At 46.8% G+C, this 22,243-nt stretch overlaps 1 protein-coding gene across 1 annotated transcript in view; it reads left to right on the top strand.

Moving 5' to 3' along the window:
• Nucleotides 1-20,033, top strand: part of LOC139229640 (apolipoprotein L3-like) — a 40,706-nt gene extending 20,673 nt beyond the window's left edge. The window contains exons 3-4 of the mRNA XM_070861161.1: nucleotides 8,264-8,285; nucleotides 16,411-20,033. Coding sequence (XP_070717262.1) covers nucleotides 8,275-8,285; nucleotides 16,411-17,161 — 762 coding nt within the window. The 5' untranslated portion in view covers nucleotides 8,264-8,274 and the 3' untranslated portion in view covers nucleotides 17,162-20,033. The remainder of the gene's footprint in view (nucleotides 1-8,263; nucleotides 8,286-16,410) is intronic.
• Nucleotides 20,034-22,243: the final 2,210 nt, after the last annotated feature.

Here is a 22,243-nt window from a genome sequence, read left to right as displayed (position 1 = left end):
TAACTGGCCGCACATGGGGCATCCCTGGCGCACCCCTCTCCCAAAGCGAAGAGGCGCCGTCAAGGACCCGTTAACCTTTATCAGACACTCCGTGGCGGCGTACAAAAGTCGGATCCGGGCGACGAAATGCGTCCCGAACCCGAAAGCGCGCAGAGTTCCGAACAGATAGTCATGATCCACCCTGTCGAACGCCTTCTCTTGGTCGAGAGATAGGAAGGCGACCGACAGACCAGCCTCCTGGGAATGATGGATGAGGTCCCGGACCAGATGGATGTTATCGTGGATTGTCCGGCCCGGGACCGTGTAGGACTGGTCGGGGTGGATCATGTGGTCCACACGGCGCCAAGGCGAGCAGACATCGCCCTGGCAAAGATTTTGTAATCCGTGCTGAGGAGGGAGACCGGGCGCCAGTTCTTAAGGAGGCGGAGATCGCCCTTCTTAGGCAGCAGGACGATGACTGCCCAGCGCCAAGAGAGGGGCATCTCCCCGGTCGCCAGACTTTCCCCCAGGACCCGCGCGTAGTCGCCCCCCAGGACGTCCCAGAACGCCCTGTGGAACTCCACGGTCAGCCCGTCCAGCCCCGGGGCTTTTCCCCTCGAGAGCCGGGCGAGGGCGCCGGTCAGCTCCGCCAGGCTTAGCGGAGCTTCCAGATTATCGGCGCCCTCCGGGCCGACCCTCAGCAGGTCCTCCCACAAAACTCTACGCGCTTCCTCGCTGGACGGCTCCGGAGAGAACAGAGCCCCGTAATATTCACGGGCCCTGTTGTTGACGCCCTCCAGATCCGAGACGAGAGAGCCGTCGTCGGCCAGCAGCGTCAAGAGCTGCTTACGGACACTCTGTCTTTTTTCCAGCGAGTAGAAGAAGGGGGAGCCGCGGTCCAGATCCCGCAGGAACCGGATCCGCGACCTCATGAACGCGCCTCGGGACCCGACGAGCTGCAGGTCCTTCAGCGCGGCCTTCTTCGCTTCGTACACCATCCGCAGGGCCGGGTCATCGACGACTTGACCGAGACGGGACTCCAGTTCGAGCACCTCTTTTTCTAGGCGCCCGACCCTGGCCGCCCGCCTCTTGGTCGACCCCCTCGCGTACTCTTGACAGAAGACGCGGACGTGAGCCTTGCCCACGTCCCACCATAGCCTCAAGGAGGGGAAGCCCCCCTGCTTCCTTCTCCAGTCGGCCCAGAAACGACGGAACGAGTCCTGGAACCGCACGTCCTCCAGCAGCTGGTTGTTAAAATGCCAGTACGCGGATCCCGTCCTCGCGCGGAGCGAAGCGAGCTCTGCCCACACCAGGTGGTGGTCCGAACACGGCACCGGCCATATGGAGGCCGCCGGGACGCAGGAAACGTACGTCCGAGACACGTAAAGGCGGTCGACTCTGGACCATCCTACTCCAGGCCTCACCCAAGTAAAGGCGCTGGAGTCGGGATGGAGATTTCGCCAGACGTCCACCAAGTCGAAGGACCCGGCCAGGTCCCTCAACTTCTCCATCGCCGTCATGCTCTGCAGGGCATCGGAGCGGTCTCTCGCCTCGAGGGTGCAGTTAAAATCCCCCCCGAGGACAATGCAGTCGCTGACGTCGACGGAGCCAAGAAGAGCGGACACCTCTTCGAAGAAGCGCGTTTGCTGCGGGCCGGGCTGAGGGGCGTACACGTTCACGAGATGGAGCGGCACGTCCCCCAGGCGAACCGTTACGTGCAGCAAGCGGCCTGGCACGGGCTCCTCGACCCCCAAGATCTCCGGCTGAAAATGCGGGGCCAACAAGATGGCCACCCCACAAGAAGTGGTAGTGAGCTGGCTCATGCGGACCTCTCCTTGCCATTCCAGGAGCCACGTGGCTTCGTCTCCCGGAACGGTGTGGGTTTCTTGCAGGAAGCACACCGCATATTTCCCCTCCCGCAGGAGCGAAAAATTGTTAAATCTACGGTGTGCCTCTCTGCCGCCGTTGATGTTGAGGCTGGCTATGGTTATCTTCATGACAAAAGCATAGTGCAACCTCTACCTAACCTATTGTGGTGGGCGAGTGGATCGTTTGTTGACCTCCACTCCTTCAGCAGCCCAGCGAGGAACCCTTTGAGCCGGCGCAGCTCAAGGCCTTGCGCCTTTGATAAGGGCCAGCCCGCGGCCATGGTTTTAGCAGCGGCGCGGACAGACACGACGAGCAGCCCCGGCTCGGACCATCTTTCCAGGGCCAGATGGGCTCGGTTGCGGCGACCCTGGCTCTGGACCAAAAAGTCCCGGAGATCCTCTACGGGAATGAGGGGGGACTCAGCTGCGGGCACGAGGAGATCCACCGCCTCACTGGCGATGGACTCGAGATCTTCACCTGCGCCCTCCACCGAGTCCCCATCTACCTCCAGGAGGTCGCCGCTAGCAGCCGGCCCGTCGACCGCACGAGGTACGGCAAACGGCCCGGCCGCTCCATCTGACCCTTGCTCTGCCCTGATCCCACCCCCAGGATCGTCGGCAGAGGAGTCCCCACTGGGTTCATTTAAAAGCGGTGCTGGGTCAGGAAGCGACAGCGGAAGGGGTTCCTCCTTCGCCCCAGGAACTGGGGAACATGGAGAGACCTGTCCAAAGTAATGTTCCAGGTCCTCCAAGTACCCCAGCTCCAAAGTAGGGGGCGAGGGTTGTTGTTCTTCCCCCTCCCCGCCGCCACACCCCAGCCCAGCGTGTAGATGTTCTGAAAAATTATCATTTTCAGTTTCTGCCGAGTCGAGCAAATCCCGAGGGAAGTTGGATATTGGCTGGGCGAGCTCAGGTTCGGCCTTTTCGGCCCTGCCCGCCTCAGTCCCCAGGACGCTCGACCCGGCGGCTACGCATTCCTCCGCTGGCTCCACGCCCCCCACGACAGGCAGATCTTCCACGCCATCCCCGGGAGGCAGAAGCTGGGCAGCCTCGACTGTCTCACCCTCCCGGGGACGGACTCCTCTCGCCTACAGCGCAGCACCGACTCCTCCGCGGAGGGATGTTGTTCCCCCTCCGCCTCATTGGAGTGGCGCCTCCTTTTGTTCCTGGGGGGGCGCGGAGGCAGGGAGACCTCCATGTCTGCCGAGGCCTCCCGCTCCACTCCCCCTTTTTTCTTATCATGCCCGCGCCCGAGCCCCTCTGCGGTATTGGTCAAGGCTCGGGCACGGGCTCAGGGCACCCCGCGCTCGCCGGTGACAGGGTTGGGCTGAGCGCAGTGATCAGACTGTCTGGCGCACTGAGGGGACCCGCCTCAAGATGTTTCGCCTTCCTCCGCGCCTTCTTTCCGATCGGACGTTCTCCCTCCCCCCCGCCGGAGGCCGTGAAAACAAAGGCCTCCGACGATGCCCTACGACTGCACATAGTGGATAGTAAGGGTCTATTTCCATTGGTGGAGGGGTCTATAACAAGGGGGCATAGTTTTAAGGTGGTTGGTGGAAGGTTTAGCGGAGATTTGAGGGGGGGGCTTCTTTACGCAAAGGGTTGTGAGGATTTGGAACTCGCTGCCTGGAAGAGTGGTGTATTCAGAAACCTTCACCACTTTTAAGACATGTTTGGATGGGCACTTAAAGTGCAAACGTGCAGGGTTACGGACCTCGAGCTGGTAACTGGGATTAGACTGGATGACCTTTTGTTGGATGGAGCAGATATAATGGTAAGTACTGCAGGGAATAGAATACGACCAGGGTGATCTCCTGGACGAGTTTCGATCGCCTGGATGGGTCGGAGAGTAATTTTCCCAGATTTTTTCTCCCTAAATTGGCCTGATATTTTATCTGGTTTTTGTCTCTCCCAGGAGATCACATGGCTCCGGTTGGGGTGGAGTGCAGAATGTTTTGGGATAGGGGTTGTCGCAGTTGTGGTGTGGCGGATTGGTTGGGCTGGGTGCTCTTTGGTTTTCCGTCATTGTTCATAGGTTTATATGTAACCTTCAGGGCTGCTGACCAAGGGCCGTGTGGCTCTTTGTCGGCCGGCGTGGACACGATGGGTCGGAATGGCCTCCTGTGCTGTAAATTTCTATGTTTCTATATTGTAAAATGTTACAAGCTGAAAGAAATCAACCCAAAGGAGATGGGTGCTGTGGTGATGGAACCATATTCTGTGAGAGTGGGCAGAGCCAGTATTAAACAAGGGGGGGTTGAAGGGTGATGGAACTATGGGCTGCGAAAGTGGGTAGGTCCAAAATTAAACTAAAAGAGAATGGTGGAAGAACAACTGGACTGCGAGAGTGGGTAGAAGTAGTATTCAAGAAGTGGGTGTAAAGGTGCTGGAACCATGGTTGGTGAAGATGGATTGGGCCAGTATTAAAGGAGAGGGATGAAAGGACAGAAAAAGACTTGGAGGATTACAGAAAGCAATAAATGGAGACCATGAAAATAATGCAGATGATTTCAAAGTCACTCGTACAGGTTATTCTAAATACATCCAGAAAAAGAATATCAAAGGAGGGGTGGGTCCGTTACAAGAAAAACAGATAGTAAAAGCTTTTACCGATATATAAAATGGAAAAGAGTGACTAAAGTAAATGTTGGTCCCTTAGAAGATGAGAAGGGGGATTTAATAATGGGAAATGTGTAAATGGCTGAGACCTTAAAGAATTATTTTGCTTCGGTCTTCACAGTGGAAGACACAAAAGCCGTGCCAAAAATTGCTGGTCACGGGAATGTGGGAAGGGAGGACCTTGAGACAATCACTATCACTAAAGGGGTAGTGCTGGACAGGCTAATGGGACTCAAGGTAGACAAGTTCCCTGGTGCTGATGAAATGCATCCCAGGGTATTAAAAGAGATGGCGGAAGTTATAGCAGATGCATTCGTTATAATCGACCAAAGTTCTCTGGACTCTGGGGAGGTACCAGCGGATTGGAAAGCAGCTAATGTAACACCTCTGTTTAAAAAAAGGGGGCAGACAAACGGCAGGTAACTATAGGCCGGTTAGTTTAACATCTGTAGTGGAGAAAATGCTTGAAACTATCATTAAGGAAGAAATAGCAGGACATCTAGATAGGAATAGTGCAATCAAGCAGACACAGCATGGATTCATGAAGGGGAAATCATGTTTAACTAATTTACTGGAATTCTTTGAGGATATAACGAGCATGGTGATAGAGGTGTACCGATGGATGTGGTGTATTTAGATTTCCAAAAGGCATTCGATAAGGTGCCACACAAAACCTTACTGCAGAAGATAGAGGTACGCGGAGTCAGAGGAAATGTATTAGCATGGATAGAGAATTGGCTGGCAAACAGAAAGCAGAGAGTCGGGATAAATGGGTCCTTTTCGGGTTGGAAATCGGTGGTTAGTGGTGTGCCACAGGGATCAGTGCTGGGACCAAAACTGTTTACAATATACATAGATGACCTGGAAGAGGGGACAGAGTAGTACAACAAAATTTGCAGATGACACTCAGATTAGTGGGAAAGCGGGTTGTGTAGAGGACACAGAGAGACTGCAAAGAGATTTGGATAGGTTAAGCGAATGGGCGAAGGTTGGCAGATGGAATACAATGTCGGACAAGGTTCCACCTTGGGGAAAAAAACCAGTAAAAGGGAATATTATTTGAATGGGGAGAAATTACAACATGCTGAGATGCAGAGGGACCTGGGGGTCCTTGTGCATGAATCCCAAAAAGTTAGTTTGCAGGTGCAGCAGGTAATCAGGAAGGCGAATGGAATGTTGGCCTTCATTGCGAGAGGGATGGAGTACAAAAGCAGGGAGGTCCTGCTGCAACTATATAGGGTATTGGTAAGGCCGCACCTGGAGTACTGCGTGCAGTTTTGGTCACCTTACTTAAGGAAGGATATACTGGCTTTGGATGGGGTACAGAGACGATTCACTAGGCTGATTCCGGAGATGAGGGGGTTACCTTATGATGATAGAGTGAGTAGACTGGGTCTTTACTCGTTGGAGTTCAGAAGGATGAGGGGTGATCTTATAGAAACATTTAAAATCATGAAAGGGATAGACAAGATAGAGGCAGAGAGGTTGTTTCCACTGGTAGGGGAGGCTAGAACTAGGGGGCACAGCCTCAAAATACAGGGGAGCCAATTTAAAACTGAGTTGAGAAGGAATTTCTTCTCCCAGAGGGTTGTGAATCTGTGGACTTCTCTGCCCAAGGAAGCAGTTGAGGCGAGCTCATTGAATGTATTCAAGTCACAGATAGATAGTTTTTTAACCAATAAGGGAATTAAGGGTTACGGGGAGAGGGCGGGTAAGTGGAGCTGAGTCCACGGCCAGATCAGCCATGATCTTATTGAATGGTGGATCAGGCTCAGGGGCTAGATGGCCTACTCCTGTTCCTAATTCTTATGTTCTTATGTTCTTACAAGAAGATCTAGTTGTGAATATAGTAGATGATAACAATCTGGCAGAAGTGCTAAATGAAGTGTCTTCATCACGGGGAAGGGTATAACACCAGATAGATAGCGAGGCGGGACAACGTCTCAGTGATTTACATTTAGGCATAAAATAGTTTTTGCACCTGCTTAAAAATAAGTGGGAAAACAGGTGCAAATTTGCATTTCTGAAATATTCACATGTTCGGACTCCATGAAAAGATACCAGAGGTACAGAGTGGATGAGAGATTTGTGAAGGGATTAATTGCAAACAAAAAAAACTGTAATGGATAATATAAATGAGATTGAAGCCAGTTAAATGTTCAGGCCTAGACATTTCCCCCTCAAATTTACTGGGACCAATGTTACTCTCTAACTGTGGTTGGCCTTGCAGTGCTGTTAGAATGAACAAAAGGGGTAGGAAAACATGTGAGTGTGAGGTGGTTGAACAGAAGGTTTCTGTGTGTTGCAGACACGCCATTACGGTACATTGTAAATGGTGCAGCAGTCAGTTGACAAACCTCTTCAGGGTATTGATTTTCTTACTCAGCTGTGTGAATCGCTTTATAGCACTGACATGGTCTCTGTATTTAAGGAAGGATATACTTGCATTGGAGGCTGTTCCAAGAGGTTCACTTGGTTGATTCCGGAAATGAGGGGATTGACTTATAAAGGTAGGTTGTGCCTTTACTCATTGGGGTTCACAAGAATGAGAGGTGATCTTATCGAAACATATAAGCTAATGAGGGGGCTCGATAAGGTGGATGCAGAGAAGATATTTCCACTCATAGGGGAAACTAAAACTAGGGCATAGTCTCAGAATAAGGGGCTTCCCATCTAAAACTGAGATGAGGAGAAATTTCTTCTTTCAGAGGGTTGTAAATGTTTGGAATTCGCTGCCCCAGAGAGGTGTGGAGGCTGGGTCATTGAACATATTGAAAGCGGAGATCGATAGATTTTTGAGCGATAAGGGAATAAAGGGTTATGGGGAGCAGGCAGGGAAGTGGAGCTGAGTCCATATTCAGATCAGCCATTATATTAAATGGTGGAGCAGGCTCGAGGGGCCAGGTGGCCTACTCCTGCTCCTATTTCTTATGTTATAGCAACTTCTTGCTAGGCAGCCCTCCTTGCTATTACCGGCCATGACATAACCTCCAAGACTTTCTCAAAATTAAACTGCTGACCCCACACTTTTAAGGTTAACAAAGTTCATAACGCAGGTCAACAAGGCCATAAAAATGCAAACAAAGCACTGGGGTTCATTTCTAGAGATATAGAATTGAAAAGTTATGTTAAACTTTTAGATCACACTTTAGAGTACTGTGCATAGTTCTGGATATTATGAAAATGATAAAGAGGCATTGGGGAAGGTGCAAAAAAGATTTAAGAGGATGATACTAGAACTGTGAGTTTATAACTGTCAGGAAAGTCTGACCAGGCTGGGATCTTTTCTCCAGAAAAGAGAAGGCTGAGGGATCATCTAATAGACGTCTTTAAAATTTTGATAGGTTTGATAGGGTGATTGTAGAGAAGATATTTCCACTTATGGAGGAGTCTAAAACTCAAGGCCATCAATAAATGCAATAAGGAATTCAGGAGAAACTTCTTTACTCAGAGGGCAGTTAGCATGTAGAACTTGCTACCACAAGGAGTAATTGAGAAGAACAACATAGATGCATTTCAGGGGAAGCTAGCTGCATACATGAGGGAGAAAAAAATAGAAGGATATGCTGATAGGTTAGATGAAGTAAGCTGGGAGGAGGCTCATGTGGAGCATAAACACTGGCATAGACCAGTTGGGCCTAATGGCCTATTTATGTGCTGTAAAATCAGTGTAATGCTATGTAAAATAGACATCAAACTGACACTCGAGCTCTCCTACTGTACTGCAAGAAAATCTGTCTACAGAATGTGTTTTTCTGATAGTAATGCTGTTTATTTTTGTTCAATTCCTTTTACAGATAAAGATACAATGGAGCTCAGGTATATAAACATTTATGTAGCCCTTGTGTGAATGAGCTGTTCTAAATTATAAATGAATTATTCATCTTTTCTTTTATCAAACTGTCTAATCGAAGTTACAGCATAGACACAGGCCATTCAGCCAGGAAATGGATCAGAAGTTACTTGGCTTATGTGGGTGGGCTGCCTGATTGTGCAAGTGATCCGAAAGGCAGCAAGTTCTTCAAATTGTAATAAGGCCCGAGAGTGAAAGCAGCCCAGGCCACGACAACATCATGGGGCTTGCCATCCAACCACCTGCTGTATTCCTGGCCCAGGTTAATATCGAGGCTATACTGTGGACTGTAATCACGTGTTGGCTAGACTAGGTACGGGTGGCACATTCCCTTTCCTGAAGGACATTAGTGAACCAGTCAGGATTGAGATGCAGACAAGTGACCTGTTTTCATAATCCTGTAGGAGTCTGTGAGCAAGGATGTGGAAGCTGATATTGGAGTTTGCCCTCTCTGTTTTTGTTTTTATTCATTCATGCGATGTGCACTTTTCTAGCAAGGCCACATTTATTGCCCATCCATAATTCCCTTTGAGAAACATAAGAAACATAAGAAATAGGAGCAGGAGTAGACCATTTGGCCCCTCGAGCCTGCTCCGCCATTCAAAAAGATCATGGCTGATCTGATCATGGACTCAGCTCCACTTCCCTGCCCACTCCCCATAACTCTTTACTCCCTTATCGCTCAAAAATCTGTCTATCTCCACCTTAGATGAACCACCCTCTACATCTCTCTGGTGCAGAGAATTCCAAAGATTTACAAACCTCAGAGAAGCAATTTCTCCTTATCTCAGTTTTAAATGGGCGGCCCCTTATTCTAAGACTATGTCCTAGTTTTAATTTCCCTTATGAGTGGAAATATCCTTTCTGCATCCACCTTGTCAAGCCCCCTCTTATCGGTTTCGATAAGATCACCTCTCATTCTTCTGAACTCCAATGTGTATAGGCCCAACCTACTTAACCTATCCTCATAAGTCAACTCCCTCCGCTCCGGAATCAACCTAGTGAACCTTCTCTGAACAGCCTCCAATGCAAGTATATCCTTCCTTAAATAAGGAGACCAAAACTATACGCAGTACTCCAGGTGTGGCCTCACCAACACCAATACAGTTGTAGCAGGACTTCACTTATACTCTCTTCCCCTTGCAATAAAGACCAACATTCCATTTGCCTTCCTGATTACTGGCTGTTTCTGCATACTAACATTTTGTGTTTCATGCAGAAGGACCCCCAGGTCTCTCTGTACTGCAGCACTTGCAATTTTTCTCCATTTAAATTATAATTTGCTTTTCTATTATTTCTGCCAAAGTGGATAACCTCACACTTTCCCACATTATACTCCATCTGCCAAATTTTGCCCACTCATTTAGCCTGTCTATATTATACCTTTTGCAGATTTTTTGTGTCCTCTTCACAATTTGCTTTCCCACCCATCTTTGTATCATCAGCAAATTTGGTTAAATTATACTCAGTCCCTTCATCCAAGTCATTGATATAGATTGTAATTAGTTGAAGACGCAGCACCGATACAATCTTTATCGACTGATAATTCATTCATACGAATGAAGAACGGATGAATATCTTTGTCTGTTACCTGGTTTGGCCAGCCATTTGCAATATAGCCATACACCTTTGACATAACTGGGTCACGTTTGGTTGCTCTACCAATCTCTTCAGCTGTGACTTGCAGTTCATCAATGTATGAAAAATAGAATACTTCTTCCTTATTGGGTGTAACTTGTGATGGGGAAGGCAATCTAGACATAGCATCAGCATTACTGTGATCAGCTGATCGTCTGTATTCAATATCATATGTATATGCTGACAAAATCAAAGCCCATCTCTGCATTCGGGCTGCAGCTAATGTTGGAACTGGGATCTTTGGATGGAGGATTGCTATCAGTGGCTTATGGTCCATAATGATAAACTTATGACCATACAAGTATTTGTGGAACTTCTTGACCCCAAAAATTAATGCCAAAACTTTCCTTTCTATTTGCGCATAATTACGCTCACTGCCACTGAGAGTGCATGAAACAAAAGCAATTGATCTCTCCTCCCCACTACGTGATACATGAGAGATCACTGCCCCAACTCCATACAGAGAGGCATCACATGCTAGCTTGATCTCCTTAGATATGTCATAGTGAACTAACATGGTGCTCTCTACCAATTTGCTTTTACACTCCTTGAATGCTGTATCGCGTTCTTCTGCTCACTTCCAATAGATCTGTTTTTTTTTCAATCGTTTATTCAGTGGATGTAATACTGTAGCCAAATTTGGTAGGAACTTCCCATAATAGTTCAAAAGACCCAAAAATGATCGAAGTTCAATGACATTCTTGGGAGTGGGTGCATTTTTGATTGCATCCTGCTTTCCCTTGGTTGGATGTAAATCATCTTTATCTACTCTGTGCCCTATGTACTCCACTGCGTTTTGAAATAACTCACACTTGCAAGCAGATACTCGTAGTCTGTGCTTCATTCAATCCGATTGAATCGACAGTTCGTCTTTGCGACGAATGTAAGGTTTGGTCTCCTCGCACATTTGCTTGGGTATAGCAGACCAATCACCTTTGAGGATGCAACCCTTCATCGCCGATAAAATCGGGTCCTGGCTGGTCCAGGTCTTAACTTGTTGAGTCTTGACAGGGGTTCCTTCATTCTCAAAAGCATCCATAACTAACAATAGGTCCACTGGTTGTGGCATTTCCACCTCTGGTGTGGGCATTGGCAACTGGCTCAAAGCATTGGCACAATTCTCGCTGCCAGATCTGTGGCGAATGACATAATTATAGGCAGATAATGTCAGCGCCCACCTTTGGATGCAGGATGAAGCATTGGTATTGATACCCTTGTCCTCCGAGAACAGTGAAATTGAGCGGCTTGTGATCTGGCGCTAGTTCAAACCGAAGACTGAACAGGTATTGATGCATCTTTTTTACACCATACACATACGCTAAAGCTTCTTTTTCTACCATGCTGTAGGCTCTTTCTGCTTTGGACAAACTTTTAGATGCATACGCGAAAGATTGAAGTTTACCCGACTCATTAGCTTGTTGAAGTATGCAACCAATTCCATATGACGAAGCATCATAGGCCAATACTAAACGTTTACATGGGTCATAAGCAGCTTGTTAGAGCAAAGCAGATTGGTGGCTTTCTCAAAAGCTCTGTCATGCAATGTGCCCCACACCCAGTTGTCACCTTTTCTTAGCAGCATGTGCAGTGGTTCTACTAAGGTGCTCAATTTAGGTAGGAAGTTACCGAAGTAATTGAATAGACCCAGGAACGAACACAGCCCCGTCACATTCTGCGGCTTGGGTGCATTCTTGATGGCTTTGGTTTTCACGTCTGTGGGCCTGATGCCTCAGCAGCAATTTTCCTCCCCAGGAATTCGACCTCCGATGCCATGAAGATGCACTTCGAGCATTTCACTCTGAGTCCCACTCTGTCCAGGCGAAGTAGAACCTCTTCCTTGGAGTCACGACCTGTGATCAGGATGTCATCTTCGAACACAACGCTTCTGGGAATGGACGTCAGTAGACTCTCCCTATTCCTCTGGAATGTTGCTGCAGCCGAGCGAATTCCGAAAGGGCAACTGTGGTAAATAAACAGTTCTTTATGCGTGTTAATGCACGTAAGTCTCTTCGACGTCTCGACCAGCTCCTGTGTCATGTAGGCCGACGTCAAGTCCAATTTTGTTAACGACTTCCCCCTGGCTAGCGTTGCAAACAAGTCATAAGCCTTCGGTAATAGGTACTGATCCTGTTTCAAAATCCTGTTGATCGTAGCCTTGTAGTCACCACAGATTCTGACTGTGCCATCACATTTCAGCACAGGAATGATGGGGCTGGCCCATTCATTAAATGCAACTAGTGATCCACGCTGGAGTCTGTCCAGTTCGATTTCGACCTTCTCCCTCATCATATACAGAACTGCCCGAGCTTTATGATGGACGGGTCTTGCATCTGAGTCCACGTGGATCTGCACTTTAGCTCCTGTGAAGTTGCCGATGCCCGGTTCGAACAGCGAGGGAAGTTTGCTCAGTACTTGGGCACATGTGTCTTCCTCCGACGACAATGCCGTTATGTCGTTCCAGTCACATCTGATTTTTTTCAAGCCAGTTCCTGCCGACCAGCATTGGGCCATTGCCTGGAAACAATCCATAGCGGTAACTCATGAACCGCACTGTCATACGACACAGTAATTTTTGCACTGCCAATCACCGTTATCAGTTCCTTGGTGTACATATGCAGCTTGGCATTAACTGGGCTCAGCTTGGGCCTCACAGTATCCCACAGCTTGTCGAATGCCCTCTGGCTCATTATCGATTGACTCGCCCCCATGTCCAGTTCCATTGATACCGGTACCCTATTAAACTTCACGATCATTATTGATTTGCTCTTGGTTAGGAATGAGTACAGTCCATACACTTCCTCCTCTGGTATCTCGGATTGCGTATCCGGATCCGCGCTAGTCTGACCCTCATCCTCCACGTGGTGTGTCGCACACTGGTGCTGGAGATGCCCTAATCTCAGACAGCCCTTGCAACTATATTGCTTAAATCGGCACTGCTGGTGCCGGTGATTTCCCCCACAACGCCAACACGGAGAAATCAGATGCATTCCCGCTGGCAGACTTTGGGCAGCCACAGGTTTCGCATATGCTGCCGGATAGGCCCTGCCATGTGCCGCTCTGCCGAACGCCAAATCAATCACATTTACACTTGTCGAGGTTTGTGGTTTTCCAATCTGCTGGGACCGCCCCAGAATCCAGGGAATTTTGGTAGATTACAACCAATGCATCCACTATCTCTACAGCCACTTCTCTTAAGACCTTGGGTTTAAGCCATCAGTTCCAGGGGACTTGTCCGCCTTTAGTCCCATTATTTTACCTAGTACTACTTCATTAGTGATAGTGATTGTATTAAGTTCCTCCCTACCTATAACCCCTTGAATATCCACTATTGGGATGTTTTTAGTGTCCTCTACCATGGAGATCGATACAAAATATTTGTTCAACGTCTGCCATTTCCCTGTTCTCCATAATTAATTCCCCAGTTTCATCCTCCAACATTTACTTTAGCCACTATTTTTTTCTTTTTATAAACCTATAGAAAATCTTGCCATCTGTTTTTATATTTCGTGCTAGTTTATTTTCACAGTCTATCTTCCCTTTCTTAATCACTTTTTTTTTAGTCATCCTTTCCTGGCTTTTAAAAGCTTTCCAATCCTCTGGCCTCCCACTAGTCTTGGCTACATTGTATGCCTTTGTTTTCAATTTGATACCATTCCTTTATTTCCTTAGTTAGTCACGGATGGTTATCCCTTCTCTTACAGTCTTTCCTTCTCATTGGGATATATTTTTGCTGCGAGTTATGAAATATCTCCTTAATTATCTGCCACTGCTTATCAACTGTCCATATCTTAATCTATTTTCCCAGTCCACTTTAGCCAACTCTGCCCTCATATCTTTGTCGTCTCCTTTATTTAAGCTTAGGACCCTGGTTTAAGAACCAACTTTCTCACCCTCTATAATATGGTTGAATTTCAAATTCAGTTGGTCACTCATTCCTAGAAGATCTTTTACTAAGAGATCATTTATTAATCCTACCTCATTACACAATACTAGATCTAAGATAGCCTGCTCCCTAGTTAGTTCCGCAACGTATCCTTCAAGGAAACTATCCCAGAAACACTCTATGAACTCCCCCTCAAGGCTACCCTGGCCAACTTGTTTTGTCCAATTAATATGAAGGTTAAAATCACCCATAATTATTGCCATTCTTTATTACAAGTTGCCATTATTTCTTGATTTATATTCCGTCCAGCAGAGTAGCTACTGTTAGTGGGCCTATAGACTACGCCCACCAGCAACTTTTTTCCTTTATTGTTCCTTATCTCCACCCAAACTGATTCAACATCTTGATCCTCTGAGCTTTATTAACAGAGCTACCCCACCTCCTTTTCCTTTCTGTCTGTCCTTCCGGATTGTCAAATACCCCTGAATATTTAGATCCCAGTCCTGGTCACCTTGCAACCATGTCTCTGTAATGGCTATCAGATCATATCCATTTGTATCTATTTGTGCCGTCAACTCATCTGTTTTATTACGAATGTTATGTGTATTTAGACAAAGAACTTTTAAATTAGATTTTTTTTCCTGCTTGCTTCCTCTGTCCTTCAAACTCACTTTCTACATTTTGCTTTCTAATTCCAGCTTTACTCCCAGCCCTACTGAATCTATTCTCAGGTTACCATCCCCTTGCCAAGCTAGTTTAAAAGCTGCATAACAGCACTAGCAACTCCACCCCTCCCTCCCCTGCCCCGGTGAGGATATTGGTTCCAGCTCTATTGAGGTGCAACCCATCCGGCTTGTGCAGGTCCCACCTCCCCCAGAAGCAGTCCAATGCCTCAGGAATTTAAAACCCTCCCTCGTGCACCATCTCTCTAACCACACATTCATCTGCTCTATCCTCCTATTTCTGTGCTCACAAGCTTGTGGCACCGGGAGTAATACAGAGATTACTACCTTTTGCGGTCCTGCTTTTTAATCTCTCTCCTAGCTCCCTAAACTCTGTCTGCAGGACTTCATCCTTCTTTCTACCTACATCATCGGTCCCGATATAGACCATGACGTCTGGCTGTTCACTCTCTCCCCCCAGAATTTCCTTCCTGCTTGGTGAGCCGCTTTCTTGAACTGCTGCAGTCCGAGTGGTGAAGGTACTCCCACAGTGTTGTTAGAGAGGGAGTGCCAGGATTTTGACCCAGCAATGATGAAGGAACAGCGATATATTTCCAAGTCAGTATGGTGTGTGATTTGGAGGGGAACTTGCAAGTGGTGGTGTTCCCATACGCCTGCTTCCCTCGTTCTTCTAGGTGGTAGAGGCCGCGGATTTCAGAGGTGCTGTAGAAGAAGCCTTGGTGAGTTGTTGCAATGCATCTTGTAGATGGTGCATACTGCAGCCACGGTGCGCCGGTGCTGTATGGAGTAAGTGGTCAAAATTTGGTCCAGCTATTTTTGAAGCAGTGACACCGGCTGAGTGCTGATTTTAACAGCCTCAAAGTGCAAAATTCAGATTTGCTGCCGAAAGATGAGGGAGCAGCGCTAAAAGTGGCACTGCCCACTCATCTTCGGGCACCAATGGAGCAGGAGCTCAGGAGACCAACCGAATTTCCCCACGGTCGCCTGCTGGCATGCGAGATGAAAGAAAAGCTTCCGACAATTTCCCTCACCCACACCCACACTTTCCCACTGGTCCCATTAATACATACATGCAAAAAAAGACTTAAGCACTTACCTTGATCCTTGGATGCTCCTGCCCCGGGAAACCCGATGTCCCACCACCTTTCCCAGGCTTTACGGATGCCTGCCAGTAAGGCCTCTGTACTCACCTAATTTCGCGGCGGTAAGGGGGCGTTGTACACTCGATGATGTCACCAGCGGGATGTTTTGCTGCCTCCCCCACTGCCCAAATAAATTTCACGTCAGCCAAGGAACCTGGTTGCCGCTGACAGTAAGTACTTCGCCATCCATTAGCCGCCCCTCTCCGGCGATAACGGGCAGCGTTAGAAACAGAATTTCGACCCCTAAATGTTCAAGGTGATAGATGGGGTGCTAATCAAGTAGGCTGCTTTGTCCTGGATGGTGTCGAGCCTCTTGAGTATTGTTGGAGCTGCGCTCATTCAGGCAAGTGGAGAGTATTCCATCACACTCCCGACATGTTACTGGGGCAGCAACTGCATTCACTACCTGCCAGACTGGCTGAATTTGATTATTCACAGATTGATAATTGCAGCTACATCCAGCATTGTAGCTCACATTAATCAACAGTTTGGCTGCCTACACCCCCATCTACTATACTCACAAGCAATGCTTTGAATTCTCAAACTAGTATTACTGAAATGAAAACTTATCATCTAACAGTTCTGATATTCAGGCTGAAACTACAAAATGCTTAATGACGAGGGATGCTCCTATTTCTTATGTTCTTATAAGCTGCAGTTTTGTTCCTATTTGATGTGTATCGTTTTCTTTATGTCAGTAAGTGTCAAAATAAGTTAGTAAAAATTTGTGTTTTCAACCTTACAGCCGAGACTCTGAAAAGAGAGCAGCGATTGTTCAGAATTTTATGATTCGGTTCCCCAAGTGGCAACGACAGATGACAGAATACAGCGTAGAGCTACAAGTGATTGCGAAGGATATTGACAAGGTTCACAAAGGTGCCACTATTGCAAATGTCACAGGGTCTTCTGCAGGTATTGCAGGAGGAGCTCTAACCATTGCAGGATTAATTGCTTCTCCTTTCACATTAGGTATCTCGTTAGTGCTCACTGGGGTGGGAATTGGGGTGGGTGTAGCTGGTGGTTTCACGAACATTGCAGCCAATGTTACTGATGCTGCTACACAAAAGAATAAACAGAAAAGAGTAAAAAAAATCCTAAATCGGTATCAAAATTTGAGCAAAATCATGTCAGACCAATTAGCTCAGGTCCACTGTGTAATTAAAGAATGGAGTGAGTGCAGTGTGGAAGATATACCAAAAAATATAGTTTTGCATACAGCTGAGAGTGTCATGAAAAGCTTGAGTGTTATAACTGTAGTGGCTTCAGCAGTGACCAAGAACACTTTAAAAGCATGCAAGTCTGTTTCAGGAATTCTGTCAGGACTCCTTATATTCTGGGATATCTATTCTGTATATAAGGATGCGAAGGAGCTTGATTGTGGATGTAAGACTGAAATTGCTCAAAGGATACAAATGGTAGCTAAAGATATAGAGGAGGAAACACTGGCGAATGAAAAGGTTTTTATAGAACTGATGAAAACTTTCAAATTTAATTGATGGCATAGAGGTTGAATTTAAACTATCAATATTCTGAGTATACTCTCCCCAAATTATCAGAAATATTTTTTATTCTTTGTAAGCTATATTTACTTTAAACTTTACAAATTCAGTTTTGATTTCCGTTGGCGAAATGGTTGAATGGAAAATCTAGCTCACTTCCCTTAACTTGGGCTGATCCAAATCTCTGCTTGTATCCTAACTCACACCAAGTCCCGCTCACCCATCACCATTGTACTCCCTGCATTGGCTCGTAATCCATCAACGATGCAAATTTAAAATTCTCATGTTTGTGTTCAAATGCCTTTATCTCTTGACCCTCCCTATCCATAAGAGGAATGTTGCCTGGACTGGAGAATTTTAGCTATGAGGAAAGATTGGATAGGCTGGGGTTGTTTTCTTTGGAACAGAGGAGGCTGAGGGGAGACTTTATTGAGGTGTATAAAATGATGAGGGGCCTAGATAGGGTGGAGAGGAAGGACATATTTCCCTTAGCAGAGAGGTCAACAATCAAGGGGCATAAATTTAAAGTAGTTGGTAAGAGGTATAGAGGGGATTTGAGAGGAATTTTTTTAACCCAGAGGGTGGTGGGGATCTGGAATTCACTGCCTGAAAGGGTGGTAGAGGCAGAAACCTTCATCACATTTAAATAGTACCTGGATATGCATTTGAAGTGCCGTAACCTACAGGACTACGGACCAAGAGCTGGAAAGTGGGATTAGGCTGGATAGCTCTTTGTCGGCCAGCACTGATATGATGGGCCGAAATGCCCTCCTTCCGTGCTGTAAATTTCTATGGGCCCAAGTTTTGACTGACCCGTAGAACGGCGCACCCCCGTCAGGTGCGCCAAGTTTTGGAACCAAAAGCACGCCAAATGCTTACCGAGGAATTCTCCACGCTCCTAAGGACGTCTTCAGGCTTGGCGTAGCGCACCAAATCCAGTGGGGGGCGGAGCCAGGTCCTTGCGCTGAAAACAGTGTCGGAACCTCTACACATGCACGCTAGAGTGCGCGCACATGTGCAGTAGCTCCTCGCCCCCACAATCTCTGCAGGCTATGTGGGAGGGGCCCGAAGCACGTCCCCCCAGCCCTGGCCGAATGGGCTCTCTCATTGGCGGCCTGTTGTCTTATCCAGCCACACACACACATTGACCTGGGAAACCCGGCTGCTGAAGGGAGATGAGATCAGCTGGATAAAACAGATTAAGTGTCTTTCCAGCACTGCTTGTGGGTCAGGAGGAGCAGGAGTGCTACCCCCGGCCCACCAAACTTACCTGTAAACCACCCGTGATCAGACCCCCATAATCAGCCGACCCCCCCCCCCACGATCGGACATGCCTCCCCCCACTCTTCCCGATGTCAGCTCCCCTCCCGATTGCAGACGCCAGCAGCGGCCTGGAGCCGCAGGCCTATCCCCCCTACAGCTAGGGGGGGTGCATCGGAGGCCAAAATCGGTCAAAGAACCCGGCATGGCCAGGGACATGGAGGCCCTGCCCACCCAGCCCGCTCACAGGCCTCCCTGCCTCCCCGTCCAACCGGTAGCTTCCCCCCCCCCCCATCCCCAGGTCTCCCAATCGACGGCATCCCCCTAGCCTTTCTAATCGCCGACCAAGGCTGATGCTCGCTTCTCTCCCGCCAACCACCCCCTCTCCCCACCCCTCATTGACAGAAACAGAGAGAGAGAGAGAGAGAGAGAGAAACGTTGACAGAAACACCTTCCCTTCACATAAAGGAAGGACTTTTATTTTTTATTTATTATTGATTATTACTTTGGTCTTGGTCTAAGTGGCTGGTAACACCCCCTTAAGAAAAAAACTGAACTAAAAAGAAACTGAACCACCTCACAAACTGGAGCAAACTAAATGTGGAGAATTACAATTTTTAAGATACTCCAAAAACAACTAGTTGCTCCAAAAAAATAGGAGCAACTCCTGTCGAAACTTGGGTCCTATGATTCTATGATCTCTGTAAACCTTCTCCTACACATCCCCCATTCTCTTCATGCCTTTAACAGTCTAGGCCCCAAGTGCTGAAACTTCCTCCCTAAACACCTCTGTCTCTCTACCTATTTCTCCTCCTTAAGACACTCCTTAAATCCTCCCTCCTAATATCTCATTCTTTGGTTCGGTATTAATTCTTGTCTGATTATGCTTTTGTGAAGTGCCCTTGGACATTTTCCAATATTAAAGGTGCTATATAAATGCAAGTCATTGTTGTTTCATCTGATTGTTCACTCAAGGGGAGAAATTGGTTAGTACCTGAAACGGCTGCCGTGACTGCAATGTGTTCCTGAAGAGGTCGGTTTGAGGATCACCCGAAAATAGTCCTCTAGCCTCATTACCATGAAACTGGTGAGCTGCAGGCACCAATTGGTCTCAATGCAGCTTGGCTGCCAGCAGGAGCCGTCGGCTATGTCCTGGGGGTGGGGCATGGCGGTAAATGGGTCGGGTTGATTGTGGGCCAGCAGCATCCTGCACTATTGCTGTGGAGCACAGAGCAACACTCCCATTGGCGCAGAACTTCAGATCAGAGTCCGAAAACAGGAGGTAGGTGCCTGATTAGCGTACGCAAGGGGCCTAACATCTTAAAAACTGCCCGATCAAATTTTGTGTGCCAGCCTTCAGGGGTGACTTGCACCTGTTTTATGCCTGAAAAATAGGCACACTGCAAACCAATTTCTTCCAATGATCTCTGTCTGAATTATATATAGTACTGAAATGTGTTGGTTCCTATTAAACTGATCTAAACTGTACTGAGACATGCAATGCACCATTAGACTCTACAATAAGATATCTGATAATTACACATATATACTGTATTAATATTTTCTGCATTATTTTTCAACTTCTAATCCTAACCCATATAAGGGTTGTCAGATGTTAAGATGTTTAGAGAAGCAATTAAGAAAATGTATTCAATGGTATTAAAGCTATTTTAATTGCATTTTTTCTTTAAAATTATTTTCGCATCCACTTAAATTCTCATGAGGCTTTGGCCAATTGTTTTTTTTTTGCCCTCAATCCCATTATTGGCTTCAATGGGTTTTCCAGTGGGAATTCCCTATCTAATGCACCAGGAAGTAGAGGAAAAAGTCTACCACAGGGATGCCACATGGGTCAAGCTGTACGACGTGCTCTGCTTAACCACTAGCACATCTGCATGAACACCTACAGACAGAGGTGAACATGCCTCAATCTGGCAGAATATTAGAGCATGCAAAGGCTCCAGCTCTGAAGATAAATTATGGCAGCAGACCCAAAGACATAGGCCGCACCCGCCCATCAGCGGGCTGGTACACCTCATCTCACTTTGTGTATTGGCATTCACACTGCCTTTGAGGGTGAGGGTGTGGGGTCTCCCCTCCCAACAGTTTTAAATAGGAGGTGGGTGGGGGGCCTGCCCCGTCCACCTCCATGGCACGAACCTGGTATTGCAGTACTTCCAGGAACGGTGCAGCTTTGGCTCTAGGCCTTTTGGCTAAGAGCAAAATCATTGGCGCAGAGTGATCCTTGAATGGGCCCAAGGTGACCTTTGGCGTTTATGATCTGACAAGTTGATCTGACAAAGAATTGGAAAGATTGGCAACGAATAAAACATTAAAAAAAACAGTTTTCGTCTATGTCAGTGGCCATGTTTTTGGCAGGCAGAGGAGTTTGGGGCTGTTTTACCAAATAGCTGCTGTAGTTGTGATGAAGTGTCAGAACTAAAGCTTTATTTTAGGTAATCTGACTAATCAATAATTTCTTATCAAAATTAGAACTTGATTAACTACAAAAATATGCCTGTAAAGTTTGGCTGAATTATATTTTTTTTCTGCAAGATTCCTAACATGTCTGTTTAACTAAAAGCTATGAACAGAATTGGATTTTCTGTGCATGAATAGATGTCATTGAATAAAATAGATTTTAACAGTACAATGAATTGTGTCACATCCCGTCCTCAATATCTCTGAACTGAGCTAAGAATTAACAGTGCATACCAGTTTTAATATCATTCAGAGAACTTCAATCAGTTGATAACATACAGGAAAAGCAGTTTGTTCCACAAAGGAAAACATCTGGGTTGACTTGTACAAAATGCTACTTAATCAAAGACAGACTTAGAATTGTTTCACTTAGTGAAGTAACAATTCCATAAGATAACAAAGATCTGCAGAAAAATAACTCATTAAAATTAAAGTTATTGATAAGGGATAGGTCAAGTAAATTCTCCTTATATGGCATTGTAATTTAACATTGATATAAATGTGTAATGCAGAATTATGTGGATTGTCACATGGAAGGGAGTAAGAGGAATGTATAAAAATGGCTTGGCGACAGAGGGCTCGAAATTGGTTGATACGTAAGGTCCGCCCATTTCTCGGCAGTATGTCGTTTCACACTGCCGTCATACCGCCGAGACCGAAGAGGACAAAATTGGACAAAATTTTTCCGGTGGTATGTCAGTAGTCCACATTGGGCGGTATGTGTCCGAGGAGTCAATCGAGATCAACTTTCTGTTTGATGGGCGGTGTGGCATGGAACTGCGCATGCGCAAATTTTTTTTTACACAAGCGTTTTACCTGTGAATTTGGGGGTCAGGGATCACCCGTGCATGCGCAGTGAGTTGACGAGGAGAGAGAATGAGAAGGAGCAGCAAGGTAGTCTATGGGCAGTTAGTTTAAAAAAAGACATAAAACAGTGCAATTATATTGGCCCAGAAATCCCGGCTTCCCCAGGTCCGTACTACGGAAACGGAAAGGCATCGGAAAAGCCGTTTTTTAGCGTTCAACGCGCATGCGCTGAAAACCGACTTTTCCGTTCTGTCAAGTTTCTGGCTTGACAGATCTTGCGCATATCGGGAGCGAGGACATTTGCAAGGGTAAGATTGCAGTATTTACGCACATCTTGCCCAGCAAATGTCCTCAAAACTCTTGCGCCTGATAAAAGCACGCGCATAGCCTACTTTCACAGGCGTAAGAGTTTTAAACTATACAAAAACATTTTAAAATAAAGTTATAAAAACATATTTTGTTGTTAAAAAACCCTCCCCACTACAGTAAGTTTATTTTAAAGCATAATTTTAAAAACTTTTTTAAAAATTG

The sequence above is a fragment of the Pristiophorus japonicus genome, chromosome 2 (assembly GCF_044704955.1).
Source record: "Pristiophorus japonicus isolate sPriJap1 chromosome 2, sPriJap1.hap1, whole genome shotgun sequence".
Lineage (NCBI taxonomy): Eukaryota > Metazoa > Chordata > Chondrichthyes > Pristiophoridae > Pristiophorus > Pristiophorus japonicus.
Note: the sequence above shows the minus strand (reverse complement) of the source record. Positions and strands in the feature narration are given on the sequence as shown.